General features: G+C 44.7%; 1 protein-coding gene across 1 annotated transcript in view; it reads right to left on the minus strand.

Annotated features, from left to right (window-relative positions):
* Positions 1 to 24,220, minus strand: part of LOC126416840 (serine/threonine-protein phosphatase 6 regulatory ankyrin repeat subunit A) — a 448,195-nt gene that overhangs the window by 244,357 nt on the left and 179,618 nt on the right. Inside the window, exon 11 of the mRNA XM_050084723.1 lies at positions 13,986 to 14,130. Within this exon, the coding sequence (XP_049940680.1) occupies positions 13,986 to 14,130 (145 nt within the window). The remainder of the gene's footprint in view (positions 1 to 13,985; positions 14,131 to 24,220) is intronic.

Raw genomic sequence — 24,220 nt, forward strand, 5'->3', positions numbered from 1 at the left:
CAGTTTGGAAAACGATCCACCAACCATATCACACCACTGACACCACCTCTATGTGGTACCTTCTCGTCAACGGCAAGTATACTACAAGACAGAAACTGCATCGCATCGCACTGGTGGACTCACCCCTGTGCCTCAAGTGCAATGTCGAAGATACAGATTTACATCGTTTTGAGTGTGGGCCAGCAGCAGCTGTCTGGACCCTCGTACAGAAGGTTGTGGCTTTCTACCTCCGAGTACCACCACATCACGTTTCTCCCACTATGATGATATATCCCGACACGACCTACTTTCCATCGGCTAAGTGGCACGCCATCACATGGATCAGTGGCATGGCTGTCGACTACCTCTTCCGAGACGACATCGTCGATCCGGCGGACTTTTGGACACGCCTCCAAGTGTATCACCACACCCTTCGCCGGCATCGACACTATCGGGCCACTTTCGCGAACTATTTACAGAGCGTTTTCACGAACCCGCCTCAAAGCTGGAATCTCAACGAACCGTGCCAGCCAAGGCTGGACGATCCCACGTTCCCCTTCAATGGTCAATGATAGAATGCATTTTGTTCTGCTGGCGCGCCAAAGTGGAGCATGGCGCGGAAAGTATTCCTATTTTATTTCAGTTCTCTTTCCTCCTCCTCTTCTAAGTTTTTTTTTCTCCTTACACATTTTATCCCTTTCACACATAGCTCTCTATCTGCAGCCTATTTGTTTTCTTTCTCTTGTGCTCCAAAAAAAAAAAATAAATAAATAAATAAAAAGAAAAGAAAATAAAAAAAGAAATGCTGCTGATGGTGAGACTGTACACACATTTATGTTACCAAAAAAAACAAAAAAAAAAAAAAACAAAAAAAAAAGATGGTAGAGCACTTGCCCGCGAAAGGCAAAGGTCCCGAGTTCGAGTCTCGGTCCGGCAGACAATTTTAATCTGCCAGGAAGTTTTGTATTTGTTGTGTTTATTAAAATTATGGAAAACCGCGACCAACCTATGCAGCAACCACGTGTTTTGCTCCAATACCAGCTGGCCGTGTGGGATGTCCACTTCTGAGTTTCAAGTAGCAGAGTCAAATAAAGAGAGTTGTTATTCCAAAAAAAGATCAAGTACAGTTGGCAACTGTAGGGATATTCTGCTAAGAGCGCGCACGTCACTGCTTTTTCCCTAGGTGTACTGTGATGTCTGCTAGTAATAGGGATGGCGTCTGAAACGGTTGTCGTTGTGAATATGTAATCGGTTCCGTATGACAGGAGGCAACACTCAGCTGCACGAACGTGGCCTGGTGGACGATTACATCCAGTTTTAGGGCACCAGACGTCGAGAATGTCGATCTGATCATATACGGGACGTTGTAGGCCGCCACCATGGACAATCGTTGAGTTTAAGAGGGGCCCCAGGATGTTGCTGCACGTCATTCTGGTCTGCCTGATCTACTCTGTGGAGAGCCGAAGTGCATCTGATGCTGCCATGTACACTATCTGATCAAAAGTCTGTGGACACATACTTGTGGACGTTAATATGGGGTGTGTCCAGCCTTCACCTTTATGTCAACTTGAACTACGCTGGGGGACACTTCGAAATGAGGGCTCTGAATGTCCGTGGGGGGATGGCAGCCCATTCTTCTTCCAGAACAGAAACCAGAAGAAGTAGTCCTGTTGGACGCTGAGGTATGGAGCGAACTCGACGGTCAGTCTCATCTCAAAGGTGCTCCATCGTGTCAGGTCGGAGCCAGGCCAGTCCATTTCAGGAGTGTTACTGTCGTCAAATCATTGCCTCACAGATGCTGTTTTGTGATAGGATGCATTGTCATGCTGATACAAACAACCATCGACTCCGAACTCTTCCTCTACTGTGTGCAGTAGACAAAACTGAAAATGTCTTTATATCCTTCCGCATTTAACGTTTACTCACGAGCAATGAGGGGTCACATCACAACCACGAAAGACACTATCAAATCTTAACGCTACCTTCTCTGTTCAAAATGGTTCAAATGGCTCTGAGCACTATGGGACTCAACTGATGAGGTCATTAGTCCCCTAGAACTTAGAACTAGTTAAACCTAACTAACCTAAAGACATCACACACATCCATGCCCGTGGCAGGATTCGAACCTGCGACCGTAGCGGTCTCGCGGTTCCTGACTGCAGCGCCAGAACCGCGCGGCCACTTCGGCCGGCACCTTCTCTGTACTTCACTGTTGGCAGCACACATGATGGCTGGTAACGTTCCCTAGGTATTCGCGAAAACCAAACACTTCCATCGAACACCCACAAGCTACAGCGTCTCTCGCGTTTCTTCTTTGTCCTCACCTTATCCGGTATTTTCAGGGGATCGCCATGTTAATCTGGATTTGCCACGGAAATTGTGTACCCCGTATATTTGCGTCTAGTGCTGCCAGTGTGAAAGTGTGAAAACGTTTTCGAAATGTTTGCGAGTTTTGTACTTTAAGTTGGAAGTGGGTACGAGCTCGATAGCAATGGAAACGAGCGTTTGCCGTCATTGGCCAGGAGGGCCCTTGCTGGCAGGTCCGGCCGCCTTGGTGCAGGTCTTACTACATTCGACGCCACATTGGGTGACCTGCGCGACGGATGAGGATGAAACGATGATGAAGACAACATAACACCCAGTTTCTGAGTGGAGAAAATCCCCGACCCAGCTGGGAATCGAACCCGGGCCCGTAGGACAGCAATCCGTCACGCTGACCACTCAGTTTTTTTTTTTTTTTAATCTCATTTTGTTCGATTTTGTTCGTTGCATCTGCTCGGGGCGGACCTCCTAAGAGATCCGTTTAAGTTCGTTGTTGATCGGTTTGACTCAGTTGTTTTATTACAGAGAGCAGCTAACCCTCTGACCGAACACGCTGAACTACCGTGCCGGCTTGCTGTCGGGGCGGACAGCTCGGTAGTGACCTAGAAGGACGTGGGAAACTGCCGAAAATCCACATCCACGCTGGCTAACACAACGGCCGTCATCGTTGATCCGCTGGGTGGATTCGATCCGCGGCCGCAACGTCTCCCCAGATCGCGGAAGCGTCGTGCAAATGCGTGCGGCTATCGCGGAGGCCAAGAGCACAGCGCGATTGATCACTCCAGATCACTAGTTCCAGTTATCCACTGATCACAGGGGAAGCTCTTTACAGAACATCAAATGTCACCTAGCATCGACTACAGAAATGTGTGTTTTGTGAGCAGCTGATCGACCACTGTACCCTGTTCTTTTTATCTCTCTGCACACAGTCACTGTGCTAGGTGGACCACTTGTAGTGTAGGGTTTTGTACCAAGGGAGTAAGGGAGAGGATGTTGTTATGGGTGGCCGGTACCATCTTTATACGACACAAATGCACTCGTGGACTTACACGGTTCTTTATTTACGTGAATAGATAGCAGCTACACTACTCGCCATTAAAATTGTTACACCACGAATATGACGTGCTACAGACGCGAAATTTAACCGACAGGAAGAAGATGCTGTGATATGCAAATTATTAGTTTTTCGGAGCATTCACACAAGGCTGCCACCGGTGGCGACACCTACAACGTGCTGACATGAGGAAAGTTTCCAACCGATTTCTCATACACAAACAGCAGTTGACCGGCGTTGCCTGGTGAAACGTTGTTGTGATGCCTCGTGTAAGGAGGAGAAATGCGTACCATCACGTTTCCGACTTTGATAAAGGTCGGATTGTAGCGTATTGCGATTGCGGTTTATCGTATCGCGACATTGTTGTTTGCGTTGGTCGAGATCCAATGACTGTTAGCAGAATATGGAATCAGTAGGTTCAGGAGGGAAATACGGAACGCCGTGCTGGCTCCCAGCGGCCTCGTATCACTAGCAGTCGAGATGACAGGCATATTATCCGCATGGCTGTAACGGATCGTGCGGCCACGTGTCGATCCCTGAGTCAACAGATGGCGACGTTTGCAAGACAACAACCATCTGTACGAACAGTTCGACGACGTTTGAAGCAGGATGGACTATCAGCTCGGAGACCATGGCTGCGGTTACCCTTGGCGCTGCATCACAGACAGGAGCGCCTGCGATGGTATACTCAACGACGAACCTGGGTGCACGAATTGCTAAACGTCATTTTTTAGGATGAATCCAGGTTCTGTTCATGATGGTCGCATCCGTGTTTGGCGACATCGCGGTGAACGCACATTGGAAGCGTGTATTCGTCATCGCCTTACTGGCGTACCACCCGGCGTGATGGTATGGGGTGACATTTGTTTACACGTCTCGGTCACCTCTTGTTCGCATTGGTGGCACTTTGAACAGTGGACGTTACATTTCAGATGTGTTACGAACCGTGCCTCTACCCTTAATTCGATCCCTGCAAAACCTTACATATCATCAGGATATTGCAAGACCGCATGCTGCAGGTCCTGTACAGGCCTTTCTGGATACAGAAAATGTTCGACTGCTGCCCTGGCCAGCACATTCTCCAGATCTCCCACCAATTGTAAACGTCTGGTGACTGGGGGCCGAGCAACTGGCTCGTCACAATACGCTAGTCACTACTCTTGATGAACTGTGGTGTCGTGTTGAAGCTGCATGGGAAGCTGTACCTGTACTCGCCATCCAAGCTCTGTTTGACTCAATGCCCAGGCGTATCAAGGCCGTTATTACGGCCAGAGGTGGTTGTTCTGGGTACTGATTTCTCAGGATCTATGCACCCAAATTGCATGAAAATGTAATCACATGTCAGTTCTAGTATAATATATTTGTCCAATGAATACCCGCTTATCATCTGCATTTCTTCTTGGTGTAGCAATTTGAATGGCCAGTAGTGTACTCAACATGAATAGAGTCCATGAGTTGTGGTACAAGCTCTTCAGTAGTAGTCCTCTTGCAGACGATATTGGCAAACTTGCTATAGGCACAAATCTGACGCTATGCACTGTCATAGCGGGTGACGTGAATTCAGCCCGCACTGCAACTAACTGACAGATGCCAGACTGGAGTGTCAGTCAGTCAGTGCGGCCTCCCCCCCCCCCCCCCCCCCCCCGCCGGTCAGCAGCTGCGGCTTAAATACATGATGTCGAGAGGGCGTTGGCGGCCTATTGCTTGTGAATCTGTCTCTGGCATCTCTCGAGATAGACACGCTTGATCCAGCACCTACTAATCTATCTTCGAGTTACGTCTTTGCCGACCAGTGTGCTGGCGACAGCTTACTCCAGCACAGGTAGCACTCTGGAACTCATGAGTGATTTCTTTCACTGACTTCATTTGATTTTTTACAACCACCCACCACAGTACTTGATCGAACCTGCTGTCAGTAGATCAGGGCTGCCTGAACTTGGTTTAGCTGGGGTTGTTCCTTTGTGCTTGACAATCACATCACCAGTGACTTCAGCTTTAGAGGGTTTGAAGTGTCTCTGGTGGATCTGTTACTCAGGTGACACTCAATTAATGATCCACAGTCCAAGTCACTGAACTCTCCTGAGTGAACCTTTCTGTTGTCACCTCTTCTATACTGGCAACACAGTACTTCCCATTTAGTTTTACACTGACTGGCCTGCCACTGCTGAGCCTAGTGGTCAACTCAGCATTACATAAGGGTCTCCAGTGACGTTTGATCAGATAGTGCGTGGTCTTTACACCCCGTATCAACCTTAAGAATGCTGTCACCAGAGGGGCAATGCACATGCATATCAATTACCATGGCACTCCGGAATGTGACACGATGTTCTCACTGCACCTTTATGACATGCCTGATACTGATTCGTCGACGTATAACATCCCTCAGCTTACGGACGCAAGTGTACTTTGTTGGAAGCTAAATCTCACAGTTACCAGGCCTTTTGTAATGTTATGGATTTAGTTATCTCGCCTGAAATTTACTGCCGTTTTCCTGTAGCGTCTGTCTTCCATAAATGAAAAGGACCTAACGTCTCAACACAAGATCAGTAAAATGGTAATAAACTTCAATTGACAAATTCCGATGGATCGAGAAAGGCAAGAGTGACTAATGGGTGAGAGCTGCTGACGGTCAGTCAGCGTCCAGTAATCGTTTATAGTGAGTCGTTCAGTACTCGAATGCCTGTGTTAGTCGATCAGTCCCTGCCACGTGTGACTTTTTTGAGGCCGCTCTTAGCCCTTATAGCTTGCCCATCTGAGTTGCGAAGTCTGTAGCGACAGAAAACAAGCAAGCTGAACATGTAAAGCATTCATGAGGAATAAATATGAAGTGAAAGTCAGTGTCATCTCAGTTATGTATAGGAGCCAGCCGAATAAAAGACAGATTGATGAAAAAAAGTATGTGAACTGCATACTATTTCAAACGTAATCGCCATAACTGTCAATACATTTACCCCACTGGAAGAGACGACGGTCAATACCTCCGCGGGAAAATTTTAGCTGTTGCTTATTGCAATGTTATATATCACTTACCATCAAAATATTCGTAGATGTACAGATAGTAAATATCCTACGTAGAACTAGTTGTTCAAGCGTTATGGACGTTTATTTAATTTCATAAAGGCAGAAACATTATACAGAGTGGCGCACGAAATGTGTTACCATTTTGTTTTTGAATATAAACTTTATTGTCAATACAATCTGAAAGGAAAATATACTACAATGAAGAGCCGTCCATGGAGCTTTATTCTAACTCAGCACATACTCAATATGTCCACCATTTCGTTTCCTAACTTCCTTCAAACGAACATTGAAGTTAGTGATTACCCTACGGCACATGTCTTCCGTAATTTCACTGCAAGCTTGAAGAATAAGTCCTCTGAGCTCCATTAAATCACGTGGACGTTTCGGGAAAATTTTTTCCTTTAGGTACCCCCAAAGAAAAAAGTCACATGCATTGAGGTCTGGACTATTGGGGGCCAGTTTTGTCCGTCATTGAAGCGACCTGGAAACTTGAGTGAAATGATCCGCATGTCGAAATTCTCGTGTAAAAACTCCAACACAGTGTTTGCAGTATGTGGCCTTGCTCCATCTTGCATGAACCACTGCGTGTTGAAGTCCGCAGCTCGTGGTCGTGCGGTAGCGTTCTCGCTTCCCACGCCCGGGTTCCCGGGTTCGATTCCCGGCGGGGTCAGGGATTTTCTCTGCCTCGTGATGACTGGGTGTTGTGTGCTGTCCTTAGGTTAGTTAGGTTTAAGTAGTTCTAAGTTCTAGGGGACTGATGACCATAGATGTTAAGTCCCATAGTGCTCAGAGCCATTTGAACTGCGTGTTGAAGTGCAAGGCAGTAGCAAGAAGCTGTGGAATGAGGCTATTGCGAAGCATGCTCAAATAACGCTCGCTGTTCACAGTTTCTCCAAAGAAAAAGGGTCCAATAAGTCCGTGACTGGAAATTGCTGCCCACGCTGTAATCCTCGGAGCATAACGTTGTCGTTCATGAAGCACTGGTGGGTTTTCAGTGGCCCAAAAGCGTACATTTTGTTTGTTATCCACATCGTCTAAATGAAAATGCGCATCGTCTGCAAACCAAACACTGTTGAGAGTTTCTTCCCTATCCTCCGCCCACTGAGCAAACAGTAGTATCTGCTGCTTGTGTTTTTCAGTGAGCTTCTGCGCACGGGTCATCTTATATGGGCACATATGGAGGTCACTTTTAAGAATGCGTTGAACGGAGCGTCTGGATATTCACAGTTGCACTGCTGCCTTTCTACACGATTTCTTGGGACTTATCTGTACAGCAACTCGTATCGCTTCAGTATTCTCGGGCGAACAAACAGGCTTAGGCCGAGGTCGCTTCGCTTCCAATACTGTTCCTTCCTGTACAAATTTATCGTACAACCTGTGGATGGTCTTCTTGCAAGGGACCCATCGTGTGTTAAAGTTGTAGAAAATGCCTCCGAGTCACAACAAGGCTTTTCGTTTCATGAAAAAGTAACAATTGCCGATCGTTGCTGTGTCGTCAGTCTTCCATTGTCAGCCATTGCTGCTTACTAGTCTCCTAGCGGCAGTATCGTGAATTACACGTCATTTCGTAACTCATTTGTTTTTCCAAGCTCTGCTGGTACTGCTGTAGAGATCCCAGCGGGATATCTAATGTGCGTCGTAAATTGTGAAAGAAACAATTGGTAACACATTTCGTGCGCCACCCTGTACTAGCAGATAAATGTTACTTCTCTTGTTAAAGCTGTCTAGTTGTCTGGGGTGTCGGTTCCTGTTTATATTTTCCAATTAACAGGTCCAAGGTTTCTTGTTTCTGTAAAATCCGTTGGAATATTGTTGCTTTTTGACATCATCTTTATTTATTAATAAATTCTTGACACTTTCTACAACATCATGTGTTAAGTAAATGTATTGTGCAGCACTTCAACACAACACAAATAAAAACAAATGGAAATGAGCGTATGGCACCGTTGGTCGGGAGGTCCCATCCGGGGAAGTTTGGCCGCCAAGTGCAGGTCTTATTTCAGTCGACCCACAGTGGGCGACTTGCGCGCCGGTGATGAGGATGAAATGATGATGAGGACAACACAACAGCCAGTCCCCGAGAGGAGAAAATCTCCAACCCGGCCGGGAATCGAACCCGGACCCGCTTGCATGGGAGGGGAACACGTTACTACACAGCTAAGCAGGTAGACATAAAACAAATAACTTTACAGTAACATCGACTAATCTCGACAACAACTGAAACTCTTACGGCGCGTTTGGCGCCTAAAATTTCTGTCAGTATTACGCACACAGATACCAGATCCTTCTAGAACGGGGTAGAGTTCAAATGAATTTCACTACGACTGTCTTCATTTAATTTACTTTCCAGGTATAATTTACACAACATTTTCTGGAAATAACTATTTATATAGCGACTTACGATCCTAATAATTAATGATTAAAGTTGCAGATTTTGACACTATTAAAAGTACCAAATTGGTGATCCCTTGATTGCTCAGGATATGTCCTACCAACAGATCCCTTCTTCTAGTCACGTTCTGCCACAATGTTCTCTTCTCCCAAATTCCGTTCAGTAGCTCCTCATTAGTTACGTGATCTACCCATCTAATCTTCAGCGTATTCAGTAGCACCATATTTCAAAAGCTTCTATTCTCTTCTGGTCCAAACTGTTAATCGTTCATGCTTCACTTGGCTACACTCCGTACAAAAACTTTCAGAAGACTTCCTGACACTTAAATCTATACTCGATGTGAACAAACTTCTCTTCTTCAGAAAAGCGTTTCTTGCTATCGCCAGTCTGGATTTTATATCGCTCTACTTCGACCACCATAAGGTATTTTGCTACCTATGTAGGACAACTCATCTACCACCTTAACAGCCTCATTTCCTAATCTAATTCCCTCAGCAACACCTGATTTTAATTCGACTACATGCCATTATTCTCGTTTTGCTTTTGTTGATGTTCATCTTATATTCTCTTTTCAAGACACTGCCCATTCCGTTCACGTACTCTTCCAAATCTTTTGCTGTCTCTGACAGATTTACAATGTCATCGGCAAAACTCAAGGTTTTTATTTATTCTCCCTGGATTTTAATTCCTAGTCCAAATTTTTCATTTGTTTCCTTTAATGCTTGCGCAATATACAGATTGAATAACATCGTGGATAGGCTACAACACTGTCTCACTCTATTCTCAGCCACAGCTTCCCTTTCGTGCCCCTCGACTTTTATAATTGCCATCTGGTTTCTGTACAAACTGTAAATAGCCTTTGGCTCCCTGTATCTTACCCCTGCCACCTTCAAAATTTGAAAGAGTATTCCAGCCAACATTGTCAAAAGCTTTCTCTAAGTCTACAAATGCTATCAACGCAGGTTTGCCTTTTTTAAAGCTATCTTCTATGAGAAGTCGTAGGGTCAATATTGCCTCGCGAGTTCCTACATTTCTTCTGAATCCTAACTGATCTTCCCCGATGTTCGCGTCTACCAGTTTTTCCACTCTTCTGTAAAGGATTCGTGTTAGTATTTTGCAACCGTGACTTCTTAAAGTGATAGTCTCGGCCCCCTCCCCGGAATTTATGCCAATTAGGTGACTTGTGTGTACACATGTGTTGCCAACTCCCTCCATTGATCTACCGAGGCCTCACCGCTTCCATGCCACGACGCGTCGCCGCCGTTATCCGTGCCAAAAAGTGAAAATACTGTCTATTAGGTAGGTGGTCATAAGTTCTGACTGATCAGTGTATACAAGGTGTTTCAGAAATGATGGTTCATATTCAAGAACATGACAGGAATGATCTTCTGAAACAAAAAAGTCAAGTAAGCAGGGGCTCTAAAACGCATACCTTAAGAGCTATGAGCAATTCTTTACCTTCGATACTGTGAAAGAGATCTCTTTTACTGCAAGCTCTTTGCTTTCCATATTTTGGGAAGAGATAGTACGGAGCAAAACAAGGAAAACATGTCCAGTAAACGTATGCTCTAAAATGCATACCTTAAAAGTTATGAGCACTTGTTCATTAGAAGAGCTGTGTTTCAAAGTAGCGAAGATGAGCAAGTGTCGATAGCTATTAAGGGGCCTGCATGCGTTCAATACTTAGAGACAATTCTAGTTTGTAAAACCTTAAATATGTTGAAGCGACATCACACTATCAATAACATCGAAAAAATTGTCAGCAGATAACGCGATTTTCGAAGGTTAAGATGTCTAACACCCAAATGAAAGCGTGTGGTGCAGCTATATTAGATGTAGCTTACAAGCAAGAGAAAACATGGAAACAGACGAAATGGGTCCGAGCATGTTGAAAAAAAAAAAGAAAGAAACGTCTGGTCACGTGTTAATTTACTGTCTGAAGTCCGAACCACGGACCCGAAAGATTTCATAAATTATTTTCCGATGTGCCCGCACCGTACGTGAAGTTATTAGCGCTGATACGAGATAAAACGGAGAAGCAAATTACGTTAATGAGAGAGGAAATCGCAGTCGTCACGAGATAGGCAGTAACTTAGAGATTTCTTGCGACAGGTAGGTCGTTTTAATGCTGCAAGTTCAGTTCTGTAATATCAGCTAGCACAATTAGTAAAAACCTGTGAAGCAGCTATATCTGCCTGGCAAGGGACTGTTCAGACAATTAATGTAAAACAGTTTTTTTACGGTTTGTGGTAATTTGGTGACACTGACGTGTATTTCGCAGACCTCTTACAAGTCATTGAACATATATGACGCAATTTTCGAAATGGGAGCGTTTCTAAAAATTGCTGTGTAATACATCAATCTGCACTATATTCTCAACTTAATGAAGTAAGCGGTGTCATAGGGGATCCTCCGTCAGCCATCGTAAAGTAGTATATGCAATGATTACCCCTGCATAGGCGTATTAAAATTCCTATGTGTTAAAAGACTCCGTAAAAACCAATCTGAGGTATGGTCTATAACACAAAGGCGTATTGAAAATTAAGCAGTGCACACTAACACGGCCTGCCTGGTTCCCCAAACTCTGTCGACATCTGAATATTGTTAAACCGTCAGTAAAATACCTCACACGTTCAGTATACAGGGTGGTCCATTGATCGCGACCGGGCCAAATATCTCACGAAATAAGCGTCAAACGAAAAAACTACAAAGAACGAAACTTGTCTAGTTTGAAGGGGGAAACCAGATGGCGCTATGGCTCGCCCGCTAGATGGCGCTGCCATAGGTGAAACGGATATCAACTGCTTCTTTTTTAAAGAAATATGAATGTTTTAGTTGGACCACTTTGTGCTAGATGGCGCTGAAAAAGTCACAAACATATGGCTCACAGTTTTAGACGAACAGTTGGCGACAGGCAAGTTTTTTAAATTAAAATACAGAACGTAGGTACGTTGGAACATTTTATTTCGGTTATCCCAATGTGATACATATACCTTTGTGAATTTATCATTTCTGAGAACGCATGCTGTTACTGCGTGATTACCTCTAAATACCACATTAATGCAATAAATGCTCAAAATGATGTCCGTCAACCTCAATGCATTTGGCAATAAGTGTAACGACATTCCTTTCAACAGCGAGTAGTTCGCCTTCCGTAATGTTCGCACATGCATTGACAATGCGCTGAAGCATGTTGCCAGGCGTTGTCGGTGGATCACGATAGCAACTATCCTTCAACTTTCCTCACAGAAAGAAATCCGGGGACGTCAGATCCGGTGAACGTGTGGGCCATGGTATGGTGCTTCGACGACCAACCCACCTGTCATGAAATATGCTATTCAATACCGCTTCAACCGCATGCGAGCTATGTGCCGGACATCCATCATGTTGGAAGTACATCGCCATTCTGTCATACAGTGAAACATCTTGTATTAACAGCGGTAGAGCATTACGTAGGAAATCAGCATACATTGCACCATTTAGCCTGCCATCGATAAAATAGGGGCCAATTATCATTCCTCCCACAATGCCGCACCATACATTAACCCGCCGAGGTCGCTGATGTTCCACTTGTCGCAGACATCGTGGATTTTCCGTTGCCCAATAGTGCATATTATGCCGGTTTACGTTACCGCTGTTGGTGAATGACGCTCCGTCCCTAAATAGAACGCGTGCAAAAAATCTGTCTCGTCCCGTAATTTCTCTTGTGCCCAGAGGCGGAACTGTACACGACGTTCAAAGTCGTCGCCATGCAATTCCTGGTGCATAGAAATATGGTACGGGTGCAATCGATGTTGATGTAGCATTCTCAACACCGACGTTTTTGAGATTCCCGATTCTCGCGTAATTTGTCTGTTACTAGTGTGCGGATTAGCCGCGACAGCAGCTAAAACACCTACTTGGGCATCATCATTTGTTGCAGGTCGTGGTTGACGTTTCACATGTGGCTGAACACTTACTGTTTCCTTAAACTATCCGGCGAACGGTCCGGACACTTGGATGATGTCGTCCAGGATATCGAGAAGCATACATAGCACACGCCCGTTGGGCATTTTGATCACAATAGCCACACATCAACACGTTATCGACCTTTCCCGCAATTGGTAAACGGTCCATTTTAACACGGGTAATGTATCACGAATCAAATACGGTCCGCACTGGTGGAATGTTACGAGATACCGCGTACTTATATGTTTGTGACTATTTCAGCGCCATCTGTCACAAGGCGAAAAAAGTGGTCCAACTAAAACATTCGTATTTCTTTACATACTAAATGAATATGTAATAAAAAATGGGTGGTCCTATTCATAAAAACGCTGTTCATATCCGTTTGACCTATGGCAGAGCCATCTAGCGGGACAAGCATAGCGCCATCTGGTTTTCCCCTTCAAGCTACACGAGTCTCGTTCTTTGTAGTTTTTTCGTTTGATGCTTATTTCGTGAGAAATTTGGCCCGGTCACTATCAATGGACCACCCTGTATACTGACAATACTGAGAATATTTTGAGGTCCATCAATACTGCTCGTCAATGTTTCTAGTATTGACAACACGTCAATATGCGCCCTCAGACGGTCAATACAGCGACAGTTTTAGAATATTACCGAACGTGTGAGGGCCCCTTTAAGGTATGCATTTTAGAGCACATGTTTACAGGAAATTTTTTTCTAGTTTTGGTCCACACTACTACTTCGCAAAATATGAAAAGCAAAGAGCTTGCAGTAGAAGGGATTTGTTTCACAGTATCGAAGAGCAAGAATTGCTCACAGCTTGTAAAGTATGCGTTTTAGAGGCCATATTTACTAGACTTTTTGTGTCGAATGATCATTCCCGTCATATACTTGAATATTGTGCATCACTTCTGAAACACCCTGTATTTTGTCAATGCTGTGAGAATTATACCGGACAAGCTGGTGTAAATAAATTTATGATGTCTGATGATGTGACTGGTTGCTTGCAACTGGTAGTGAATGGTTCAAATGGCTCTGAGCACTATGGGACTTAACTTCTGAGGTCATCAGAACTTAGAACTACTTGAACCTAACTAACATGAGGACATCACACACACCCATGACCGAGACAGGATTCGAACCTGCGACCTTAGCGGTCGCGCGGTTCCAGACGGTTGCGCCTAGAATCGCTCGGCCACCCCGGCCGGCACTGGTAGTGAATAGAGGTTTACTCCGCCAGCAGCTCTTGGCTTTGACAGTCTGACTCACCGGCCTGTCCGAAGTAGGCGGCCACGTGGAGTGCGGTGACGCCGAGCTTCTTGCTGGAGACGCGCAGCGACTGCGTGGAGCGCATCACGTCCAGCACCTGGTTGTGGCCGTTCTGCGCCGCCAGGTGGACCGCCGTGAAGCCCGCCTACAAACACACACACATACACATACATACACAGCACACGTACCACATCGGTAAGGCCGTTATTACACTGTCAAATATCTTTGTCCAATATCTTTGTCAAAGATATTTGATAGTGTAATAGGGAACTTGATCAAATATCGTCCAATATTTGATCAAATCTAGGGCCTCGCTGTAGATTTGATCAAAGAAGTCGCTTGTCTTCTGTTCACAGCGATGTGACGTGTTACCACATGGAGCGCTAGCATCGCTGCAGCATTCTGTCGTCTGTAGTGTTTTAATAAACATTGCCGGTAAATACAATTGGCGTGTGCCGACAACTACAAAATTAATAGAGATGTATGAAGCTGATGAGGCGCTTTACAACGTGAGGCACGCTGAATACAAAAATAGATTAAGAAGATTGCAGACCTGACCTGACCTGACCTGACCTGACCTAACCTAACCTAACCTAACCTAACCTGACCCTCTCCTGTAGCAAGGAATCGGAATGTTACAGTGAGCCTGTCTTCTGCAAATGTAGCGGTTCTTAAGTGAATATTGTGCTTTGTGATATGAGGACACACTTCACTGAGCACATACAGAAATGTATACACATCCATTCTTAAGTAATTGATGTACGACTTGACGTCATCCACTATAAGCTCACGTAACAAGTTTTGTTGAATGCTTTTATCGTGTCGTCGTAAAACCCACGGCTTCACCCAGGTATGTTTACTTTTTTTTTCCCCCGCTTCTCTTCCGCATGTGCACACAGTGCAATTGTGGTACATGCAACTGCTGCGGTGAATAACAAGTTGTTGTTGTCAGCCATCTTGAACTTTGACGAAAAATATGATGACAGTGTAACACCCTTTCTAGCGCTACGTCAAAGAACTTTGTCAAATATATTTGACGGAATATTTGATCACATCTTTGATCAAATCTTTCACAAAGAAATTTGATAGTATAATACTGGCCTAATGGTGGTGTCTCACCCATGGCTATGGAAACCACCGTACCCTCTACAACAGTTGTGTGCTGTCACCTTTCAGCTGCGGGTGGATGGAACAAATGCCACTTGCTGATTACTCACTGTTGCTTGGTTACCAATTCATCCCAGTCTTGGAAAAAGGTGTCTAGTCTATAGCGTAAAATCAAACCTTTCTTACATTTAGACGTTACTACAAACGTACCAGTGGTACACAAATTGCGTACTAAAAGTCCTTTACAGTTTCATTTTAATATTAATTTAATACAAAACTTGAAGCTATCGACAGGGGATGTCAAACTTCTAACCAAACTACGTGCCTACGGAGTATCGCCTCAGTTGTACGACTGGATTCGTGATTTCCTTCAGAAAGGTCACAGTTCGTAGTAATAGACGGAAAGTCATCGAGTAAAACAGAAGCAATATCCGGCGTTCCCCAAGGAACTGTTATAGGCCCTCTGTTGTTCCTGATCTATATTAACGACATAGGAGACAATCTGAGTAGCCGTCTTAGATTGTTTGCAGATGATACTGTCATTTACCGTCTTGTAAAGTCATCAGATGATCAAAACTCCTTGCAAAATGACTTAGATAAGATATGTGTATGGTGCGAAAAGTGGCAATTGACCCTGAATCAGGAAAAGTGTGAAGTTATTCACGTGATTACTAAAAGAAATCAGCTAAATTTAGATTACGCGATAAATCACACACATCTGAAGGCTGTAAATTCAACTAAATACTTAGGTATTAGAATTACAAATAACCTAAATTTGAACGATCACACAGATAATATTGTGGGCAGAGCAAACCAAAGACTTCGATTCATTGGCAGAGCACTTGGAAGGTGCAACAGGTCCACTAAAGAGACTGATTACACCACGCTTGTCCGCCCTATTCTCGAGTACTGCTGTGCGGTGTGGGATCCGCATCAGGTGGGACTGACGGATGACATCGAAAAAGTACAAAGAAGGGCAGCTCGTTTTGTATTATCGCGAAATAGAGGAGATAGTGTCACAGACACGATACATGAATTGGAGTGGCAATCATCAAAGCAAAGGCGTTTTTCGTCGCGACGGGATCTTCTCATGAAATTTGAATCATCAGTTTTCTCCTCCGATTGCGAAAACATTCTGTTGGCACCCAATTACGTAGGGAGAAATGATCATCACTATAAAAGAAGAGAAATCTGGGCTCGCACAGAAAAATTTAAGTGCTCCTTTTCCCCGCGTGCCGTTCGAGAGTGGAATGGTAGAGAGACAGCTTGAAGGTGGTTCATTGAACCCTCTGCCAGCCACTTTATTGTGAATAGCAGAGTAATCACGTAGATGTGAACCTCTACAATATTTTTATATTTTTTACTTTATCTCCCACGTGCAAACAACAAAATTAGAATGTGATTTTGTAAGTCAGAGTAAACCGGTAGGAGAACTTTTATTGATGAGATGGAATTACTGCGACTAGGAGAACGGTGCTCTACGTAGTTGTCGTTTCTTTCCTTTAGTAACACTGTGATGGGATCGCTGGGCTGTGAATGTTTGAGGTGCGCGCGCGAGTAAACGACGCACCTGCTTTGAAACGGCGGGCAGGGAACGCGTTGGCCAAATGGGTCAATCAGGAGCTAGGACCGGCTACTGGGGTGGCGAATTCTTATAGAACGGAGGCCGGAACGCCGGTCCAGTGGGGCGGTTCCAGACTGTAGCGCCTAGAACCGCTCGGCCACTCAGGCCGGCAGCCATTGTCCACCTATGCAACTGCACAAGCTAATGTACAGTCAGCAAGCAGTGTGCACGACGCGGGTTCGCCTTTCCGTGTTTCGTGGACCTCCTTAGAAGACAGTCGTCTACTCCTTATAGAAAGCGCGGGGTACGGGAAACAAAGTGTAGCCTCGCAGCGGCTCTAGCTTTCTTTCTGGAGCCTTGATGTGTGAGGCTAATGGTATAGGCGGGGCACCGCGTGATTGGCTTAACAGTGTGTGACGTCAGAAGAGCAGCTCTCGGGGTCAATGTTTTTTGGCAGTAGGGGAGATGTTCATGTTGAGATTGGCATCTGCTGCCCCATAGCTGAGTGGAACCGGCACGGTAGCTCAGCGTGTCCGGTCAGAGGGTTAGCAGCACTCTGTAATAAAAAAAAACGGAGTTAATCGATCAACAAGGAACTTAAACAGATGTCTTACGATGTCCTCCCCGAGCAGATGCAACGATCAAACTCGAACAAAATGAGATCAACAAAGAATAAAAAAAAAAAAAAAAAAAAAAAAAAAAAAAAAAAAAAAAAAAAAAGAGAACAGGTGTCATCGGACGTGCGCCACGAACAAATTCAACGAACAATATAGAACAAAATAAGATCAACAACAAACAAAAAAAGTGGTCAGCGTGAGGGATTGCCGTCCTACGGGCCCGGGTTCGATTCCCGGCTGGGTCGGGGATTTTCTCAGCTCAGGGACTGGGTGTTGTGCTGTCTTCACCATCATTTCATCGCAGGTCGCCCAATGTGGCGTCGAATGTAATAATACCTGCACCAAGGCGGCCGGACCTGCCCCGCAAACGGCCTCCCGGCCAATGATGCCAAACGCTCATTTCATTTTGGGGTGATTCTCTAGTTGGAGGGAGTTCTCGCGATTGGGCAGCAGTGCTTCTAAACTCTGCAATTGGCAACTGGCGCAGCTTTGGCAGGAAGGAATTAAGAACGCGTAGGTGAGGGCCACGAGAGAAGGCACAAGGTGTTTGGTCGCGGAGGTGTCCTGATGAAATCCGTGGACGGCAGCGACGGAGGACGGATCGACTTGGCGTTGCATCGTGGTTGGGTCTGCAACATCTCAGAAGTCCTATAGGGTGCTGACGACGTCGTCATCAGAAGGGCCAGCTCTTCTACAGTGTAAAGAGCGGCGCAACGCATTCATAGCCACGATGAGAATAATTCGCAGCACCGGCAGAGAGGTCAATTGGATTTCCCGCACCTTTGGGATCCAGAATGATCACCTGAGTCAAGTTCATAGCGCTTGTACGAATGTGAGAATTTTTGCGACTAGTCGCCTAGTCCCACTCACTGTTTGTCACAAATTTGTAGGGTTATATAGCGTGCAATTATCGTTGTACTTGTTTGAGTGTACATTCTCAAGTGGGCAAGTAGCAAATTCGTAGATAGGTAAATGACACTGCCATTTACTTGAAATCACGCCTGAGTTTGGAAACAGAATTGTCACGGAATGAGATTTTCACTCTACAGCGGAGTGTGTGCTGATATGAAACTTCCTGGCGGATTAAAACTGTGTGCCCGACCGAGACTCGAACTCGAGACCTCTGCCTTTCGCGGGCAAGTGCTCTACCATCTGAGCTGCCGAAGCACGACTCACGCCCGGTACTCACAGCTTTACTTCTGCCAGTATCTCGTCTCCTACCTTCCAAACTTTACAGAAGAAATCTGCCAGGAAGTTTCATATCAGCGCACACTACGCTGCAGAGTGAAAATCTCATTCTGGAAACATCCCCCAGGCTGTGGCTAAGCCATGTCTCCGCAGTATCCTTTCTTTCAGGAGTGCTAGTTCTGCAAGGTTCGCAGGAGAGCTTCTGTAAAGTTTGGAAGGTAGGAGGCGAGATACTGGCAAGCTGTGAGTACCGGGCGTGAGTCGTGCTTCGGTAGCTCAGATGGAGTCAGAGGGTTGGATGCCCTCTGTAATAAAAAAAAAACTGAGTTAATCGATCAACAACGAGCTTACACGGATGTCTTACGACGTCTGCCCCGAGCAGATGCAACGAACAAAAGCGAACGGAAAAAAAAGATGGTAGAGCACTTGTCCGCGGAAGGCAAAGGTCCCGAGTTCGAGTCTCGGTCGGGCACACAGTTTTAATCTGCCAGGAAGTTTCAGAATTGTCACGGTTTTCATCCTGAATTTAGATGTTCTTAATTGATGTGTTTGTGAATTTTAACTAATCAATGTTTCTGTTTGGTGCGTTCACTATATCAAGTTAGGTGCAATAAACCTTTGGTGAGGCAGATACTTTCAATCATAGTAAATCACATGCAAATAAATTATTCCAGTCACATAGCGTCAATCAAATTCAGATTTATGGAAATTCCCCACTTTAAGGTCCATCACACGGGCCACAATTTCGCGTTATCCACTTAACTTTGCACGCAACTGAAATTTAAGAGATGGATCTTAAAGAAGTGGTTTGCCTGCAGCTAGTTTTGAGAGGCTGGGAGTGTAACCACCACTGGGGTTTTTCAACCTATGCGATAAACATAACCAGCTTCATAGTATTTCATAAGCTGAGCTTTTAGTTTTTCAGAAGTTTCGTCTGTTACAAGCAGCCAAGAAGGCTAGGGGCCAGACACTGACATGGTTCGGCCGGCCGGAGTGGCCGAGCGGTTCTAGGCGCTACAGTCTGGAACCGCGCGACTGCTGCGGTCTCAGGATCGAATCCTACCTCGGGCATGGATGTGTGTGATGTCCTTAGGTTAGTTAGGTTTAAGTAGTTCTAAGTTCTAGGGCACTGATGACCGCAGCAGTTAAGTCCCATAGTGCTCAGAACCATTTTTGAACTAACATGGTTCGATTTCGATTGCTTTCACACTTCACCCTCTCCCTGTCCTATCCCACACCACCGTCCTTACTCCGAGGCTTCTAGAGGTGTCGTAACGAAATAGTAATTTTTTCATATACTATGTCATATATGCGCTAAATTCAGTTGAAATGTGGCCATGTATTCCATAGTTATGCTTGCAAGTCACCGCGTTACAGCCCCCACCAATACAAATACGGGTGCAAGACACATCTAGCCCCCATCATAATTGTCTTGCAATACCTCCATGCAGTACACAACACATACACACACACACACACACACACACACACACACACACACAGGATATGTGGTTATTAACAGCGAAACCTGATACAGGTGAACGTACATGATGACAGAACCAAAAATTCGAATAAATATGAGTTCGCAAACGAGCTGAATCAATGTGTGGTTACGAGAAGCCACTGCCTTCATTATGAATTATTCTCCCAGCTGTACAAACGTATTTGAAATATGAAACTTTCACTTTAGTCCCCATATAGCTGGACTCAAATTTTCACAACAACTTATGGTTGGGGAATGATAAATATCTTCGCAGAAATGTTACTCGCAATAGTTCAGTTTCATGTTATGAAACATGTAATTGATTCCAGTAAACAGCACGTTTCTTTTCGGAACTGGAGTAATCTACTGTAGATTTTATGCATCAAAAGGGTGCTAAATTTGGCAGCCACGCTCGACACGCAACAAGTATTGTTTCCTACAATCGAACGTTTCTCTAAGTCGATAACTGGCTATCGTCGCGTGTCATATGTACTGGCGCCACAACACTATGGAACGAAGGGCTGCATCCGCCAGCGAAAGGTATTGTGTCCAGTAGGCACGTAAATGTAGTTTGCGTAAGATGATACTATGGTAAGTCATTTTTCCGTTATTTGGCATCTGCATATTTAGTACACTATACACCAATCCTTTTTTTGCCTTTGGGAGTGGCGACGCCATCGTAATAATAGCCTATATGCGAAATGGTACTTCAAAACCGGCTTCGGGAAAGGTTAGGGCGTTCCCTGCAGGCGACACGCAGTTCTTGGAGTGCTGGGGGAACTTTGAGAAGTGGGCGACTAGGCACCAACACAATGAATGTGGGCATCATTAATTTGATGACCCTTACTGGGAAGGCGGAAGAGTTGATAGACTTCATGGAAAAGGAGAACTTAGAACAGATGGGGCTTGGAGAAGTTAGATGGAAGAGAAGAGGTAGGAGGGAAATGAGGAAAGGCTACACACTCTACTGGAGTGGTGGACAAGAAGCCAAAAATGGAGCAGGTATCATAGTAAAACCAAACCTAAAGGAATATGCAGAAGCAGTAGAATACACAAGTGATAGACCGATGAGGATTCGGCGGAGGACAAGGAATGTAGTGAAGGATTCATCCAAGTATATGCACCACAAACAGGAAAAAAAGGAGAGAACATACAGGATTTTTCTAGATGTATTAGAAAGTATAACTACAGATGTGGATGCAATAGTAATCGGTGACCTAAATGCGCAGGTAGGCAAAGAAAAGCTGGGGAAGGAGATAATTGGCCCATATGGAAATGGGAGGAAAACTGAGGAAGGAGAGAAACCGGTTGATTTCTGTGAAAGAAACGGGCTGATTGTGGGCAACACATGGTTCCGTAAAAAGAGTAGCCAAAAGATAACGAGATATGGATGGGGTGATAGACTGACGGTCATCGATGACTTTCTGGTGGAAAAGAAAAATCGGAGACAGTTGACGGATGTAACTGCACTCCTAGGAGAGACTTTTGATGGAGACCATCGAGTGGTGGTGGCAAAGATGAGATTCGATGAATTGAAAGACATAAAGGAAGAAAGGGAAAGGAAAATAAAAATGTTGAAACTAAAGGATGGCATGATACAAGAAAAGTTTAAGGAGTTACTTAAGCGTAAAATCCGTAACAACGAGTATGGCAATGTGGAAGAGGAATGGTGTAAGTTCAAAGAAGTGTTTGTAAGCTCTGCTTAGAAGACCTGTGGCAGAGTGTCCGGAAGGGTAAAGGAAAAGGAGACACCATGGTGGGATGAGAGGGTGAAGGAGGCAGTAAAAGAAAAGAAGAAAGCCTGGAAAGAATGAAACAGAGACCGAACAGCAGGAGAAAAGAGGAAAAGCTTGAAGAAATTCACACGAAAGTTGGAAAAAGATGTTAGTAGTGGTAAGAGGATGATATATGGAATTACAAAGAGTATGAGGAAGGAAAAAAGAGAAACAAAGCTAGTGAAAGGGGAAAGCAGAGAGCTGTTAATGGAACCAGAGGAGATAAGGAAAATATGGGAAGAGTACTTCGATAAATTACTAAATGTTAAGAATGGCAATGAAAAGGGAATAGACAAAATGGTTCAAATGGCTCTAGGCACTATCGGACTTAACATCTGAGGTCATCAGTCCCTTAGACCTAGAACTACTTAAACCTAACTAACCTAAGGACATCACCCACATCCATGCCTGAGGCAGGATTCGAAAGGGAATAGAAGTACGGCAGGGGGGCAGGGGTCTGGAATAAGGGGAGTATATAACCATGTTAGAAGTGAAACTAGCTCTGAGAAAAACGATAACAGGAAAGGCACATGGGATAGACGAAATTACTGTGGATATGATAAAGGCAACTGGACCAGTTGGGCTACAGTGGCTATGTAGACTAATAGGATGCATTTGGACCCAAAAATGTGTACCTGAAGAATGTGGAAAGGAAATAATAATTTCAGTTTTCAAGAAGGGTGACAGGAAAGTATGTGAGAAGTATGTGACAATTATCGAGGGATCATACTCATATCCCAAGTAGCAAAAATAATGGAGAGGACACTGGAAAGAGGAGTGAGAGAAAAAGTGGAAATGCAGTTAGAAGAGAACATTATGACTTTCATCATGGTAGAGCAACAGTGGACCCAATCTTTAGTATGAGACAGTTGATGGATAGACATTGAGAGTATGGGAAAAATCATTTATCGACTTAGTGAAAGCATATGACAGTGTTCTCAGGGAAAAGGTATGGGCAACCTTGAAGAGAAAGGGAGTTGGAAAGCTAACACTTGATGTCCTCCGGGCAATGTATGAAAAAAGCTCTAGTTGCGTGCAGACACAAGTTGGCAGAACTGAATGATTTAAGAATGTTACGGGACTAAGACAAGGAAGTATGATATCACAACTACTATTTACAATGGTGATGGATGAAACAGTCAAAGAGACAAAAGAAGCCCATAGAGGAAGGGAGATGAAGCTGCAACTATTTGCTGATGATATTATGGTGTGGGGAACAAGCAGTAAGCAGGTACAAAAGCAAATAGACATCCTAAATATAAGTTCGAGAAATATGGAATGAAATTTAGTGTGGGGGATATGGAGGGCATGGGACAAATTCATATTAAGGGACGGGATATTGAAATAGTTGAGAACTCTAAATATTTGGGAAGTGTATTAATGGGGAATGCTCGTTTGGAGACAGAAATTAGCAATAGAATACAACAGAGTAGTACATTTTACTAGGGTGTGAGGGGCTTGGTGTGGGAGTGAAGTGCCAATGAGGTGTAAGCTGGTGCTATACAAGACTTACTTCACACCCATACTAATATACGGCTCAGAGACTTGGACTATGACTAAAAGAGAGGAGAGTAGGATACAATCCAGTGAAATGAAGTTTCAGAGAAGTATGCTAGGGAAGACGAGGAGAAACAGAGTGAAAACTGAAGATGTTAGGAAAGAAACTGGAGTGGAGAAGTTGACTGAGAAAACTGAAAAGAATAGATTAAAATGAAACTTCCTGGGAGATTAAAACTGTGTGCCGGACCGAGACTCGAACTCCGGACCTTTGCCTTCCGCGGGCAAGTGCTCTACCAACTGAGCTACCTAAGCACGACTCACGCCCCGTCCTCACAGCTTTACTTCTGCCATTACCTCGTCCCGATTTCGAGTCTCGGTCCGCCACACAGTTTTAGTCTGCCAGGAAGTTTCATATCAGCGCACACTCCGCTGCAGAGTGAAAATCTCATTCTAGATTAAAATGGTTTGGACATGTGAAGAGGATGGGAGAGGGAAGAATACCAAGAAGGATGATGGAGTTCAAGATTGAGAGTAAGAGGCCAAGAGGAAGACCGAGAACAAGATGGATTGATACAATAAAGATGAGCTTAAGGAGGAGAAACCTGCTATGGAACCAAATTATGGAAGAAGAATGGTGGAAAGACCGAGTAAAGTGGCGAATACCATTGATACCCCAACCAGACCAGATGTTGGGTAGAGGGGAAACGAAGATGATGATAATGATGATGAGGATGATGACAGTCATCCTTGCTACACAAAATAAACTTACAATATAGTTCAAGATGTACCCAATATATACTGACGAAAAAAAAAAAATCACGACACCAAAAGGATTTGCCGGCCGTTGTAGCCGAGCGGTTCTAGGCGCTCCAGTCTGGAACCACGCGACCGCTACGGTCGCAGGTTCGAATCCTGCCTCGGGCATGGATGTGTGTGATGTCCTTAGGTTGGTTAGGTTTAAGTAGTTCGAAGTTCTAGGGGACTGATGACCTTAGATGTTA

This window comes from Schistocerca serialis, chromosome 8 (assembly GCF_023864345.2).
Source record: "Schistocerca serialis cubense isolate TAMUIC-IGC-003099 chromosome 8, iqSchSeri2.2, whole genome shotgun sequence".
Classification (NCBI taxonomy): Eukaryota; Metazoa; Arthropoda; class Insecta; order Orthoptera; family Acrididae; genus Schistocerca; species Schistocerca serialis.